This window comes from Plutella xylostella, chromosome 15, assembly GCF_932276165.1.
Source record: "Plutella xylostella chromosome 15, ilPluXylo3.1, whole genome shotgun sequence".
NCBI classification, from domain to species: Eukaryota; Metazoa; Arthropoda; class Insecta; order Lepidoptera; family Plutellidae; genus Plutella; species Plutella xylostella.
In genome coordinates, this window is record NC_063995.1 from 2138912 (window position 1) to 2154395 (window position 15484).

Consider the following 15484-nt stretch of genomic DNA (forward strand, 5'->3'; position numbering starts at 1 on the left):
GGCGAACATGCCGCCTTATTTGAATAAGGAACGCTATTAGTAATTTTGTATTGGTATTTTCGAATGTTTTGCGGTAAAGTTCGTTGCACCAGACCTCCTGTTATATTAGCTTGTAAATTCAAAACTATGGTTCAACTTTCATTACATAACCACAAAGCACAATACCAGTGCAAACAAAACTCCCACTGAGCATCTGTACACAGCGAACGAACGGGACCATATCTCCGACTGTCAAATTATTCAAACATCGAAAGCGCGACACGAGTTACATGCTCATGGGTAACCGTCACGAGCTCGTTCCATCGCTTCGCAGAACTGTCGGAGACTTTCCTCTGCAAGAGGAATCTGATGAAAGTTCTGATACAACTAACATGCTCGGAGAAAATACTTGCAAAGGTCACGTAACAACAAACAATAACGGTGCTGAGACAAAAAGAAATACACGCCGGTATAAGTGCAGACTTCATTTGTCTTAAAATAACAAGCAAGGTGAGATCTACCCTTATTCAGAAGAAAAAAAAACAAAAAAAGGCTATTCAAATCAAATAATTGAGGAACAGATGACATCATCTGAATTTGCTCTCGACACTTATTTCGGACACAATAGACATTTAAAATTTAAAATAAGATTATCATAACAACAATGTTAAATAAATTCGAGTGAAGGTTACGCGTGATAATTAAGATCTAAAGAGATTATCACCGGCATTAAACTGCAAAGCTGCACAGCTGTTCGCTAGATTTAATTCAAGTCGTGCATTTTTGCACGAGCTGAGAAGGACGACCGCGCCACGTACCTAGTCTGTTATTACAGAGCTGAAAACCTTATTAAAATAATAATCCAATTGCAGGATAGAAGTTAGAGATTACAAAGGAATGCGACCATTCGTGTTAAAAACGCCAGGTGCAGTTTTGTAAAGTTGGTGATCACAAGACGAGGATCGTTTACGTAAATTGGCCAGCGATAGTGAGTTCAATTATTGCCTGTTACGTTCTCGAATGGAAATAAACGAACAGCAGATCTAGATTTTTGTTATCGCTTGCAGTTAACATTTAAAAAAATTGTGATATGACGTAAAAAACCGCTGCTACTGGAAGTGCGTAACTCGTTTCCCAATAAATTATTCAACAAACAAACAAGCTATCCATTTGTCGTCGCTAAACGAACATTCCCACCGTTCATTATCGATAAAAAACCGGATAAACCGCAAGATAAGCGAGACAATCGATAAATCAATAGATACATGATTTCCAAGTACCGCTCTTGAGTCTTGAGTAGAACTACCACAAGCGTAGAACAATAGGAATACAATACGGGTGCCAGACAAGACACGGTGTTACCTAAGTTGGTTTAAAACCGCACGAGAGGCGTTGTTGCGGTTATCGTATCAAATCGCCGCGGAACTTACCTACATCCTTTATTTGTAAATATATATCATAAAAAAATATAAAATAGAAAGAAAGAAAGAAAGAAAGATAATTATACACCATAATACAGAAGTTACGTATAAATTTGCTGTCCGCCAAAAAGGCGTCCACTCAGCTATTGCAGCGCCCTTGGCCACAGCCAAGGACACCGCGCTGGTGTTTAAATAGGTAGGTAAGCAAAGTGGTTCAACACTTTCGGAAGCCGGGGGTTCTAGACCGGGGTGCTATCGCGAAGTCAAAACGAAGTCATTGAGTACTATCAAATTCAATATAATTTCAATCCGAAAATCGTGGTCAAAACCAGTTCGCGATAATAGACTTCTAATGTTCGGCGGTGGTAACCCCTCTGGTGTACCTAATACCCTCCATTGTGTAGTTATTCGGTGAGCTAAAGAGCGCAAACCTACAGTCTGATAAGCAAGCGGAACGACGAGGAGGTCGCGGGCGTGACGAAATACTACACTGTAATTGGATTTTAAACTAGTTATATTATTATGATGATGGTAATGTTGGACTTGAAAATAAACTACCTACATAGTCCCCCCTCTGTCATAGACAGAAATTACTGAAATATCATAGAATGCCGACTTATTAAATTATAAACAAACAAAAAACCCGACTGCACGCTGAAAAGATGAAAACAAGCCCCAGTGTTAATGGAAAGTATCGCAGGCTTTTTTTTTAATAATTCCACATTAGCGTTATTAGATAAACAATAACCACTCCTCTCACAGATAGAATAATGAATACTGTGTAAAAGTATCGTTTAATTAACTTTTAATTATTTTTATTCAATCGAACCGATAAACAAAAAATAAGAGAGGATTGGAAGCAAATAGGTACCTAAACTGATTTTAATGTAATTATATACTATGTTAGAGAACTCAAAGTAGAAGTCTTAGCAGGAAATATTGAGTACAAAAACTGGAAAAGCGAGATCGACTTGACTAGCTCGTCAAATTTCAAGTTCATCATGGATGGTTATAGCCAGTAGATGAAGATATGCCTTAAAAAAGTTACGAGTAATAATTATCGATATTAAAACAGTTTTGCTTTTCGCCTGAGGTTCCAGATTTCATATCGTCGACACATTATTCTAATAAAACCTGTTGGTGATTTTGATATAGTCTATTCAGATTATGGCACTGTTACCACACTTCCGCCGGACAATCTCTCATTGCCAAAAACTAATAAATCACCAGTCAAACTTTCAAAATTGTCATAACAATCCATTAGCAGTAATATAGCCGATCCATTACCGGTACTATAACTTTCATCGGCTTAAACTAACTGGTAAAAGTTAATTACAAGAACGATTGTTTTTTAATTTATTAATCGTCTTAGAACAATGGGAGAAAGAGAAAAGTAAAGGTGATATACAACGGTGCTTGTGGGATTATACAATTAGACGTGTACCCATATACATACAATGAAAGTACACGAATTCTTAGTTTAAACATTGTACTACACTCACAAGCTATTAAAATGTTCCACTTACTAAATCTAGATACCAAATGACCCAAAGTTTAGTTGGTAATATTCTGATACCCTATTAAATAATGTACTTCAATATTGAAACGACATTAAGCTAGTCTTTTCCGTTTAGGAGTAAATAATTTGGTGCTGTTGTCACTGGATAGTTTTCATTGCTCGTGATCGTGAGTGTATTAGTTGTAGTTCTCAGTTCAGTAGATCCATATCCATAGGCAACTTTACTGTAGTCTACACTACACCTACACTACAATCGTGAGCGAAAGCAAACATATTTATACATTTTGCTTATCAACTACTTACATCAACATTGAAAGGTCTGTCAATAAGATAATTCTGTCACTCAATCAATACATTCAACTTTCAAACAACGTTCAAAATGTTAACATTTGCTTACTTAATACTCCTTAAAGATCCTCCTGCAGAATGTGGCAAAAAATAAAATAAAAAATTAGTTAATAAATATGTAGGTAGCATACTAGACAGATCAGATCCAGGCTTTAGGATTTATTACTGATGCCAGTAGTGAAATTGGCGAATCTCATTTGTTTTAATAGCCAAATGTATTAATTAATTACCTACTCGCCAGTTCACATTATGTAACTAGGTAGCCAGGAACAGGACATTATCTTGTGATCCATGTATGTAAAATATAATGAATTATGTAAATATTATATATTATCTAATATATATTTTAAATAATTGTTACCTTATCTTGTTTCAGAGTATTTAAGACATTGGGAGACTCAAAAACATATGATGCATGCATAGCTGAATGTATGTATTTTATGCAGATTCACTAATTATGAACAAACACATCGATTGAACATGAATGGTCTTTTAAATTTGTCTACAAAAAATCTTTTGTCCACAATTTCGCATCGCATTCCTTAGTCACAATTAGCCATGTTCTTAGTCCTTGTCATGGGAATTAGTTATGCTTCAATACTACTTATTATTTGATACTTATTGAAATTTTGGTCAATTTACTAAAAAAAACAATATTAGTTGTTTATTGTTCGATAAACCTCAGCACGACAATCGGATATCTTCAAACAACAAAGTAAAAATATTGAATCAGTTAATTTTGCAGTAATATGACTCTTGTTTTTCTGCCTGACTTTCAAGAATAACATAAAAGTAGGCAACTTTATTTGACGACGTTAAAAAATATTTTGCGAAATATCTTCGCATATTTGGCATAATCGAAGCATTTTAGCTCCAACTTATAGATTGGTAAAAACGGCAAGGCCAAAGGCCGAGCAGATTACCATTTAAATAACAATTCTCTTAATTTACTGAATATTTAATCTTCAATATGGACTACTTATTCGCATAAGGAGAATAACAAACCAAAGGTGTTGCAGGTATTGCCACCTGGTGCAGTATTCATGGTAATAACACCCTTGTATAATGAAGGAATATGGGCGAGAGTAGCACGGGAGACGCATGTATTGCCGGGGTGTTGTGCAAAGCTCGCGTAGATGACATGCGCATGCTACTTTCTCTCATGCTCCCAACTCTCTTGGACCCGGACGTGCGTATGCGCAGACATTTTTACGGTATTGTTTATGATCAATTGGGCAATTAATGTCTTGTATTTAGTTATTAAAATTTCATTTTTGACACCATTCATGTGTCTATTGTACACATCAATATTTTTTATGCTTGTGCTAATGTGTCGATTGTGGTTACGGTAGCTTGGTTGTTATGTACTACTCATCTCATTTTTGATTTTCAATGTTTGATATATCATTTGATGTATATGTTCAAAGTAATGTTTGTGAGAAATACTTAGTTAGAAAAATTAGTTAAAAAATAAGTACTTAATATTTTATTTTAATAATAACTTCATATAGAAATACTTATTGACAAGAAAAATATTAAGTATGGATGGATGATATTCACATGGGTTGCAAGAATCAGAGTAGTGAGACAACCGATTCGAAGGTTCGATTCGAAACCAACAAACGTATGGGTTTATTATACCTACTGTAGTCTACCCTTTCCATGCAAGCGATCGAATCGAACTGCGAATCGACAAGTGACCTATTTTTGTGATTGCTAGTCGCCAAACTCCTTATGGTTACATTCAATACATACCCTTTCGCACGGCGGCGGCGGCGCCGGCGCATCGATCTCCGTGTAGATGCACAGCGTGGACTTCCTCGACAGCGAGTCGCTGGCGAGAGAGCTGGAGCTGGAGCCCGTCGAGAACTTCATGTCGGCCAATCAGCACACGCCACTGTCGGCCAATCAGGTGACGGCCAGCACTTCTGTGGGATGTGGCCTGCACATCACACAAATGCCGCACATTCGTCGCCTGAGTGACGTCTTCGCAAGTGATAGCGCGTTTTCAAAGTCAGCTGCTGCGGTAAGGACGAGTCGTCGTATACCAACTGCTATAGCCTGCAACAACAACAAAAAATAATTGAGATACATGTTATGTAGTGATGGCATCGTTACAATATTAGATGATGACTTGATGACGGTATACACTACAACACATTGTATAACGTAACCGAGTGATCTCATCAAATTGCGTGTTACATGTCAAAATGTCGTTTGCCGATTCGGTAAGGATCATTTGGTTGTTATTGCTAATTAACAGAATACAGAATAAGACGCCATTCAGAAGTAATATGAGTGTGAAGAAAGAACAATTTGCGCAAAGACGACATCGATTTAATTTTCGAAACAACTGCATTGATCTACTTTAAAATGGAGTTGGTGGTGATGAAACTATAACAAGGACTAACAGATCGATTTTCTTGATACGAGGCTATATGAATCCATTTAATAATGATGATGATGACGATAAAAGATAACTAAATGGAGAGAACGGAGTGGTGAATTTTCTAGAGTATCATATCATAACGCCTATCAATCAGGGGACATGTCGACATCAACTCTGGTGTACTCGTATCTTGTGTTTTTGTGATGCCTGATAAAGTCAATAACAAGATTATTCTTACAAGTAGACTTGCGTAATGTTCCTAGAGCAGATTATATCGCGTTATCTCAAAATAAATAAGAGTCGTATATCTCATAGAACCAACTGCAACAAAAAATGTGTGGTCAATCCATTATTGTGTGGCGCATTTCGCACTTTTGCGGTTTATTTACCTTGCTATCTTGTCAAACTAACTGAAGTATTAAGGCAATGCATAATATCCTCTACTGCCGCTGTTCGAAAGCCTATATTTTCCTGAATCCGCTCTAAGCAGTTTTTTCAGCAAACGACCAGACTCTAACCTTTGCATGCGAGCCGAACCAAGTGAGAATGGCCATAATTCCGTGTTGATTAAAGTTGTTACTGCAAGAAGATTATTATTACCGTTTGCGTAGTGAGTCAGGCCGGCACTCCGAGGTGGGTTGTGCACGTATTCCGAACTGCTGTCCGATAGCAACAACAGTTACGCAACAGTCTTGGGAATGCGAATAAGTGGACGCCGGCCGATGACCACGGTTACCCAACAACGCTCGTCTTGACGACGAAGATGCGTTGTGAGAAAATAAACAAGAACAACTATAGAATGTGGTTTTGGACCAGCGGCGTGATATAATTTAAAACATCATACCAATCTATGAAACTTAAAAATAATATATGCAGTTAGTAAATGGTGTTAAACCAAAACTGAAAATAACTTTATCAAGATCTCGACTGTTGTCGTGTCGAGTGTAAACACGGTGTTTAACCTTATCTCGGAGCAGTCGTTTGTAAAGGATCTTGTGACATTTAATAACAAAGACGAGGGTCTTCGAGCCTACAACCCAAATGACGTAACCCATTTAAAAGTCAGAGTACTACTCGGTAAACTAATGACGTATTGCATAGGCAAGGGCGAGACGCTAAACAATATGTCATGCGGGCAGTGAACGTAAAAATTACATGTTGTCCTTCACTTCAAGCTGGGAACGAAAGTACGAGTCGTTTACAACAAAGAACACAGATACGGCCGTATGAGAAAACCGCGAAATTGCGTAAACAATAAATGGTACTTAAGAAACAAACGCCCTTAATCGTTTCAATTGGATATCTTAATGTTGGAAAGTTGATCACGAAATACAGTCATTGACCTATTGAGAAATCGATAAATTCAAGAATTGGTCTAGTTGGCCTTTTTGGTTCAATCGAGTAGTGCGAAGCAGATAACTGGCGACCGAAAGAAAGTAATTAAAATTGATCGAGTATAATAGTAGGAATCTAATTTGGTTTTAGAAAGCACGGTGCGAATGCAAATTTCAACGTCATTCATAGAGTTACATTAGTGTATAATGGCGTAGACATAGTTGCCTCATTTTTCTTTGGGACAGTGCACTGTAATTAAAGTGAGCTTCTATTTTCTCTTCTTTGACTACAAGAATTAGGTAAGTACTTTCTATTTTACTGCGACTGAAGAAGTTATAAATAATGATGACGATACATCGGATCACCCTGGTATTTTTTTTCCCCGAAAGAAAATATTGTTATATTTATTGACAGGTACCTTATATTCCGCACCATTCCAAATAGTCATATCTTACCAGAACTTGAACCGGATGATAAAACAAACACTCAACTCACACACTACACCGCGGTATTTCTAAAATCCGCCGAAACACTCACTAACTTTTAAAAGCACACACAAAAACTCCGGCGGATCCGGCGAAGGATCCGCATTCTCCTCCCTGCCACTCGCGACTGCCAGCCTCAACATCCGTCCCAACTATAAGTATGGTAATGTCTACATTTTCTTTCAGGAAAAAGAGCAAGCACGCAAATGATTTTCAATGTATGATTAGTGATTAGCAAAGCGTTGCGACGCAGGAAGTGGGATGCGTGCGCCACTGACCGACTACCGATACGGTACCAATTGTGTTTCTTACACCGCTGCATCTGTAATGAGCTGGGAACACTGAATTCGCGTATTTTTTCCACCACCCAATTATATTTATGAGCCGAAAACTGCATAATTTCCGAAGTGTAAATAATGATATCCATACTTCATTTTCTGGTAATTGATGTAAATGTACCAAAAAAATTGCAAGTGGTATTGAAGCCTTTGAATATGCTGACGCTGACATGTATAATGTTTTAAACAATGGAGCGAACTATGGTTGCATCAATGACTTCCAGTAGCATTCATAACAACAAGTACTTATTCATTAATCGATTTTATTGATTATATAAAACATCAGTGAATAGTATGTAAAAACAAATGGAACTTTGTCTTGCCGGGGTTCGCAATTGTATCTATCAACGTATCATACCGAGGCAGTCAACTGTGAAGCGAAAGAGCGTATCTGATGAAGCGTTGTACACGCTTAGAATAAACAGGTAATGCCTGAAGAACACGCATGCAGATTTGAATTAAATGAAAACCGAGTTGAAGTCGAAACTAACGGCAATCAACACCAGATGGAGACACTACTGGAGACTTTAACGGTAGTGTTGTTGCAAATGACTTCGTAAGTAAATGTAAACTAGACGGGCTAAAAATAAACTTAACGTCATACCTGATAAGCACTAACACAACTTAACATACCTTCTAGAAAGGCTTCTCATAACAAAGTATCGGACGTGCTAGGAGCGAGCACGCGCTAATGTAGATAATACATAAAATATAATAATAAAGGTACATTCTAGCTCCCTCAAGATCACGATCAGACCGCAACAAGGTGTAATAGAAAACCCAAATGATACCAATCATCTGGTTAGCTTTATTCTCACCAATGATCTTGGAATTGTTGAACATTCCAATATAATTCGCTGGTATTCTTTTTTGCTCCCTCGTCGGAGCGTGACGTAGCGCCGTTGCGTCTGACTACGTGAGTCTATTGTCGCCGGCTCGAAGCTCAGCTCCAAATGGTTCATTGACCAATACAACCAGATCTGTCAGGTCAGGTGCGATCAGTTGAAAAAACCTGCAAGCTCCAGCAGTATCTAATTTTCGGTCGTAAACATTAATTGTACTTATTAAACTGGTTCGTGGTTTGCGGCCAAATCGAATTGCGAGATTGCTTTCGGTGTTCATTTATTAAGTGAATCGCCTTTTAAAGAGGGAAAAGAAAGTTCTAAATTGTGCGGAACGATTAAAATGAATCGGGCACTTGTAAAATTTAACATAGGTAAGTTCGAGTAGGAAGAGAAAAATATATCGTTGAAGTAAACACCATGAACCACAATAATTAATCAACCAACCAACTCAAACAAATCAATCCATAGAACCAGTAATCCACCTACGCCATGCCCGAACACAAACAAAGCTTTTGGTAAACAGAAATCAGTTTCCAATACATAATCCAGTACCGTGATAAGAAGCGGACTCGATCAGTACAGTAGCCTTGATAAGAAATGTTTATCCGCACACCTACACATGCCAGTATTGTTTAGTGGCCAGGGGGGCTACTCTATACTGACGAAAAAGGAACGAACGAGAGCTATCGTGCAATCGACAAGTTTAATACGAGATAGACTCAGAGCTCACGCAGCAGCTCCGAAACTCAGTTCTTCGTCATATAAAGTGACCCCCCAGGTCCGCGAGCCAGTAGCCACTCCTTTACCTATCGCTGGTACCATCTACTGTTATCACGACAGCGATAACGTTTACGAGCTGAACAGTTTTAATGACCGTGTAGCTTTGGGGCTAACTGTTGGAACACAGATTAGAGCGTGTAGAACATATGTAGAATACGGCCATGGTGGTTGTGCCTTGACCTTTAATGGACGATGTGTGCGGGCTCAAGATTCAGGGCGCTGCGGTACCTATGCAAGATAGTAGTAAAAGCACAGTAAATTTTCATCTGCAAGGTATACACTTATAACTGCATTCCAGTTTATTGGTAACTTAACAGAATCAAAAATAAAATGGGAAGATTTACTTGTCAACTCACCACTTACCATCAGTGTTTAGATCTTGGTGGTAAGATGGTCCGAAGAGAGAAGATACCGGTATTACAATATAAAATATTTTTGTCTTCTTTTTACTGTCTAAACAAATAAGTAGGTACATCATTTATATGCTTGGTGTGACACGTCACGATCCCCATACGTGGTGAAGCAGACTCGGTGCCATATCACGACGAACACAGCGGCGGCTGGTACTAGACGTATACAATAGAAAACTGCGAAATGCCTAGGTCACGCGCGGCACGCGGCCAGACAACCAGAGAATAACTCATAAATGAGCACTAAGTAACTTGTAAGGTTAGATGTAAGAAAAGGCTGTAGATTAGACCAGTTTCACTTAAGATCTCAAGTTAGCAATAATTCAAAAAGCAATTATGGTACGATATGTTTGATAATAAAGTAGTAAAGTACTTTAGATTTGATTCAGATTAGTGTAAGGTAGGTGCATTGTTTTAACGGAACAAAGTGATGCATATTGCTCAACTTCCTTCTATATATTTTGATAAGGTCCGATAAATGAAATTAAAATGTCGGTTGAACCTTGAACGCTAAGAGCAAAATCACGATTGTACCAAAGTTTATTACTTAAATGTCTTTATCTAAAAATTATTCCGTGGGCCGAATTGCAATCTAATTGAGGAAACCAATCCAATATTTAAATGGAAACCATTAAATTCTCATGTTGGTCATACCGTGGTTATGTTCTGTTTGTTTTGAGCCTATTAGTTTTTAATGAAAAGAATTCCAAATTGAAGAGGGTTCACAAAAAAGTTGCACGGTGCACCTTAGAAACTTCGAACCTGTCTCAAGGTACTATAGGGCAATCTACCTGGTAGTACCCGGTGGATGACTTTAGGCATTCCACACATAACTCCAACTTCTTTTGTTGTGACTTTTACTCGTCTGGCGTACAAAGCGTTGCGTTTGTCACGCGAAATCGTGGTATTTAGGACAAAATTGAATAGATTTATGTTAAGAATGGGAAGCCCCAAATTGATGGAGTAACAAAATACTTTTTTTTAATCTTTCGTATGTTAAAAGTTAGTAAATATGTTATGATGTTATAATGCGATCAAATAATTGATAATTCTTACCTGAATCAAGTATTTGATTGTTTAGAATAGTTTAAAGGAAAATTAGTTGCTTCGATAAATAATTAATGTTGGAGCCAAAACAAGCTTGACGACATTTTCGATGGTCCAACTCTCATCGGACTCGCTCGTCTCATTCAAGAACGCACTTTTTATGTCGGCTTTTGTGATATCGTTCTGAAAATGTCATATTCATTTACATAAATGAAGGCTAGGAAATGGATGAAGGAGATATACCTTTACAAATAGCTTATAAACATACACTTACTTACAATATTATGGGTTAAGAATCAAAGTAAAAAATGTGTAGAAAATAAAACTAGCCGCCCATTCAACATGTCGTATAAAATCCAGGTTATGAGCATGAAAGTAAAAAAGTGAGTCAGTTTACTTGAACTTTCCATAAAATACTTGACTTGGTGCTTTCGTTCAAGTTATTATTGTTATTACAGCCTAGTTTTCTCTTGGCAGTATTAAATCATTGGAATGCATCTATTATTGTTGCTTTACGGGCCGGTTTGAAGCAAACCGGATGTCCACTGCAGGCGAATACGGGTCAGCCGCCACCGCCGCCGCCACCGCCGACGTTGTGTTGCCTTTTTATGGTCCCTGCGCCATAAGCGAGACACGATGGGCACCCCGGGCTGACCAGTGACCAACCACGATATCTACACTTATTACATACACGACAAAGGTGAGTTTTGAATCGAGCTAAAATCAAGTCTTTCCACACATGTAGTCTTTATTTCATGTTATTTAGGTTTAGTATCGGAAGGCAGTACCATTCTGGTCCGCTTCTGAATTTCAATAGTATAAGGCATGCGAGCAGCTCGTTACAGATTCTAGGAGCTAGTTGAGTCTAGTTTTTAGTCTAGACTTTAAAGGCCTATTTGACTTGGTAGCTGTTGTAATGATTCGTTGTTGAACATATCATAACTCATAACGTCTCTTTTATCTAGATAAAAACGCATTTATAAAGGTAAGAATCCAGTTAAGACTTGGGGTATAAGTGGTAAGAAAAGTATTACGACGACAAATATAAAATTACTTATACAAACATACTTAAATACAAAGTAACAGCTTGGAGACAGACAAAAAACGCAACGACAATGACGAATCCATATAAAGGAATTCGGTGTCTGTATGCGCGGCGCAGTACCCCTATTTACCCAGCTGCTTCAACGTCACGGCATACGCGAATGAAAACTGTTGGACAACCGACTATTATAAATATTATAATAATATGTTATTCTGTTTCACATTCCCATTGTCTAAAGACACAAAGTGTCGTAATGGAGAAATATCGCACGCGACCGAACACGCAATTCGTTAATTTGTGCAAGAGTGACGCAAAGATGTGCCAAACATTTGCCGAGATCGTGACGCTATATTTCTTATCAAGCAAGATACAGTAATCAATTAGTTATCATAATCACAGATGATCAACGGTGAGCAGTAAGCCAATTACGAAAGCTATATATTTTATCAATTGTCATACCTACCTAAACATAATTATAGAAAAAACAAAAGATTCCCGCGACTTAAAGTACAAATATTTTTTTTCTGTTATTTAGGCTTTTAGTTTTGACTGTCCAGACAAATCTATCTGCATCTATTTACAATAGATGCCTTCATCTACATGAAACAATGTAGATACACATGCCTTTCTTCGCTACCTGCTTCGGAGTCAAAAGTTAAACCGGCATTTAGTATGCTTCTCAACGCATCAACAAATAGGATTACTGATCTAGTCAACCGACATAGCCTGCATGAGGGTGTGCCAAGGCCTTCTTTATCTGCGTACTTATATTTTGACCTGAAGCCTTACAAATGAAGACTGTCTAGTTTGTAAGGGAATTCATTTTTGCCTGAACGTTAGTATTTTGTAACATCGAAGTATCGAGAGGAAAAGTTTCCGGAAAAGCTTCAACTATTCTTCTAAAAAGTACCTAAAGTTAACATCAAGCTAGCACAGAGGCATTTTTATGGAGATCAATGATCAAGCCTCTCATTGCCTGACAATGGAGGTTGAATCCTTGAACAACCTAAAGCGGGCAGCTAATAGGGCATGCAATACCGTAATACCGGTATTCGTAATACCGGTATTAGGGACAAAATTCACGCTTTTTTCAATACCGGTATTGAAAGTTAATACCGGTATTGAAGTAATACCGGAATCGGACTTTTTTAGGCTATAATAAAGCGATTAAGATATAGTATTCCTATGTACTGTGGAAGCGCACTTGTTTCCAACCGTTTGATGCAGTTTTCGGCCGTTTGATATCTACTGTTGTCCATGCGTAAATGGACACTGGCTGTAAAAATAATAATTTATTGTAAAATTTAAACTCTAATACTCAATTTTCGTAAAAATCTATTACAAAATACTGAATTTCTGCTTTTTCTCGTTTTATTTTGACCTATACGACCTTTAATCACAATATATGCCATTTATTACAAGGAAATCTAATACCGGTATTAATACCGGGATCCCGGTATTGAGTTGCAATACCGGAACTCAATACCGGTATTGAAAATAGTTCCGGTATTGCATGCCCTAGCAGCTAAGTTACTCTGTTGCACAACTTAATCGAGATTCGAGATCGTGATCGATCAGGCCCTGAGTTAGTGGAGTACTTTGGTAAAGCGCGGTCCAATAATTGGCATATGTACGACAGTACACATGTACCAACCACATTCCTATGTCGAAACTTTGTGAGCATGTGCGTGAACAATGCGTTCTTGGGAGTACGCGACTGTGCTTGTCTTTTGTACCACTTTCTCAGGCCTTTCTCTGCATAGGTTTGGGTTTTATTCACATAATTATACATTGCTATAAGATTAATGCTATTTATAGCTTTCATTAACTACTTCATTAAATACTTATAGACCATTGCTGTAAATACCTAATATATTTAATAGTGTTAAAATTTAATGGGGCGGAATGCTGCGGTATTAATATTTTATTTTCAAAAATGCATCGTTGCGCTAAAATAGCTTGTTGCATAACTCTGGTTTCCTGAAGTCGTTTTCGCATCGCTGGCCTTGCAAATATTCCTTCGTTGCCTACACGGTATCATGCTAATTTTACGTAACTATAAAACTGCGTTATCGACCAGCAAAATAGCTATTTTCAATCCTTACTAATATTATAAATGCGAAAGTAACTGTGTCTGTCTGTCTGTCTGTCTGTCTGTCTGTCTGTTACTCTTTCACGCCAAAACTACTGAACGGATTTGAATGAAATTTGATATACATACAGCATAGACCCTGGGAAAGAACATAGGCTACTTTTTATCCCGGAATTCCCACGGGAAAACTTTTTAAGGCGAAGCGAAGCGCGCGGGAACAGCTAGTTCATTAATATATCGTTAAGTAGGTGAGTGTGAAAGAATACACTCGTGCTGTAGCGAAGGATTTTAGAATGTGGCGACCTCCTGATACAGTATTAGAGCATATCACCACACCTGAACAAATGAGGACCAGTTGTTCGCCAAACATAGAATAGGTTGAAATAAATAATAAGTAATGTATATTATATACAGTTATGTCTGCGTTATTTAAGGGCAACGTTTGTCGTCAAGGTATCTAGGCTTTTTCCGCCACTGCCTTTCTCGGTAATGTCACAGACGAGACACCATATTCCACTTTTCACGTTCCAGGTATTTCCACTTTCTCCACTTCAAGGTGTTCTCGGCGAGATCAAAATAGAATATGAAATCTCTCCCGGTACCAACTCGCTTGTCATTTGCTAAATTACTGTAGCACATATCTGTTGATGAGAAGCGGAACATTGCATTTGCTAAGGCCCTTCGCATCATGGTTTTGAGAGCATCGCGGTTAATACTCTGTGCAATTTCGCATTGCAACTACAATTACACGAGTAACAACCATTTGCCTTCATTATACGAGTAAGTAAACGAAACGACGAGGGCCCCTCGCATACTTGAATGAAATACAAGCGTTTGTAATACGAAACCATCCTTTCATTGCGGCAAGAACGCAACGTTTACTAGCTTTGCATATAAAAGCCGGATGTGTTATGAAATTCTTGATTTAGCTGTTTTTAAGGACTGGCGTAGCGGTTGTTTCGCAGCGATGGTTATCGGCTTTTATTGCAAGCGAAATGGGAAATCTTGCACTTAAAATTTCCGAGAAAGATATACCCTTTCGAGAGATAAGTGAGATACCTGTGTTCACACACCATGCAACCTTCTATCAGAATTTCAACACAAACAATGGTCGAAATGGTTTCCGGTCTGGTGTTAGTGCTTAATTCATTCTAGAGTAGTTTTCAATGCGGCAGATATTTAACACCTTTTCATCAAACCAAGACTTTAACTTTAATGATTCTCTCACAATGTAGTGTGACAAACTGTTGAAATACTGTTTACAACACAGACGTATCTAGGTTTATTATTTATCTAACACAGTATAAGTAAACAGAAAAAGTGGTTCGAGCTCCAATTCCAATAGAGGTTACGATATGAACTTTATTTTGTTCATAAAAAAATATGTTAAACTACCTATATCGATCGTTCTTTTTCAGACTGATTTTAACGAAATCTACATACTCGTACGT

The 15484-nt window shown here is 37.8% G+C and overlaps 1 protein-coding gene across 2 annotated transcripts in view; it reads right to left on the minus strand.

Moving 5' to 3' along the window:
- Positions 1–15484, minus strand: part of LOC119691208 — a 30175-nt gene that overhangs the window by 12394 nt on the left and 2297 nt on the right. The window contains exons 1-2 of one of the 2 annotated variants that reach the window (XM_038108040.2): positions 5023–5140; positions 3317–3338 (exon numbers count right to left, since the gene is read on the minus strand). Coding sequence is in view for 1 of the 2 variants with exons in the window: in XM_038108039.2 (XP_037963967.2) it covers positions 5023–5142 (120 nt within the window). In the remaining variant the exon portion in view is untranslated. Of the gene's footprint in view, positions 1–3316; positions 3339–5022; positions 5329–15484 lie in introns of those variants that run through there. The other variant, XM_038108039.2, reaches the window with a different exon arrangement.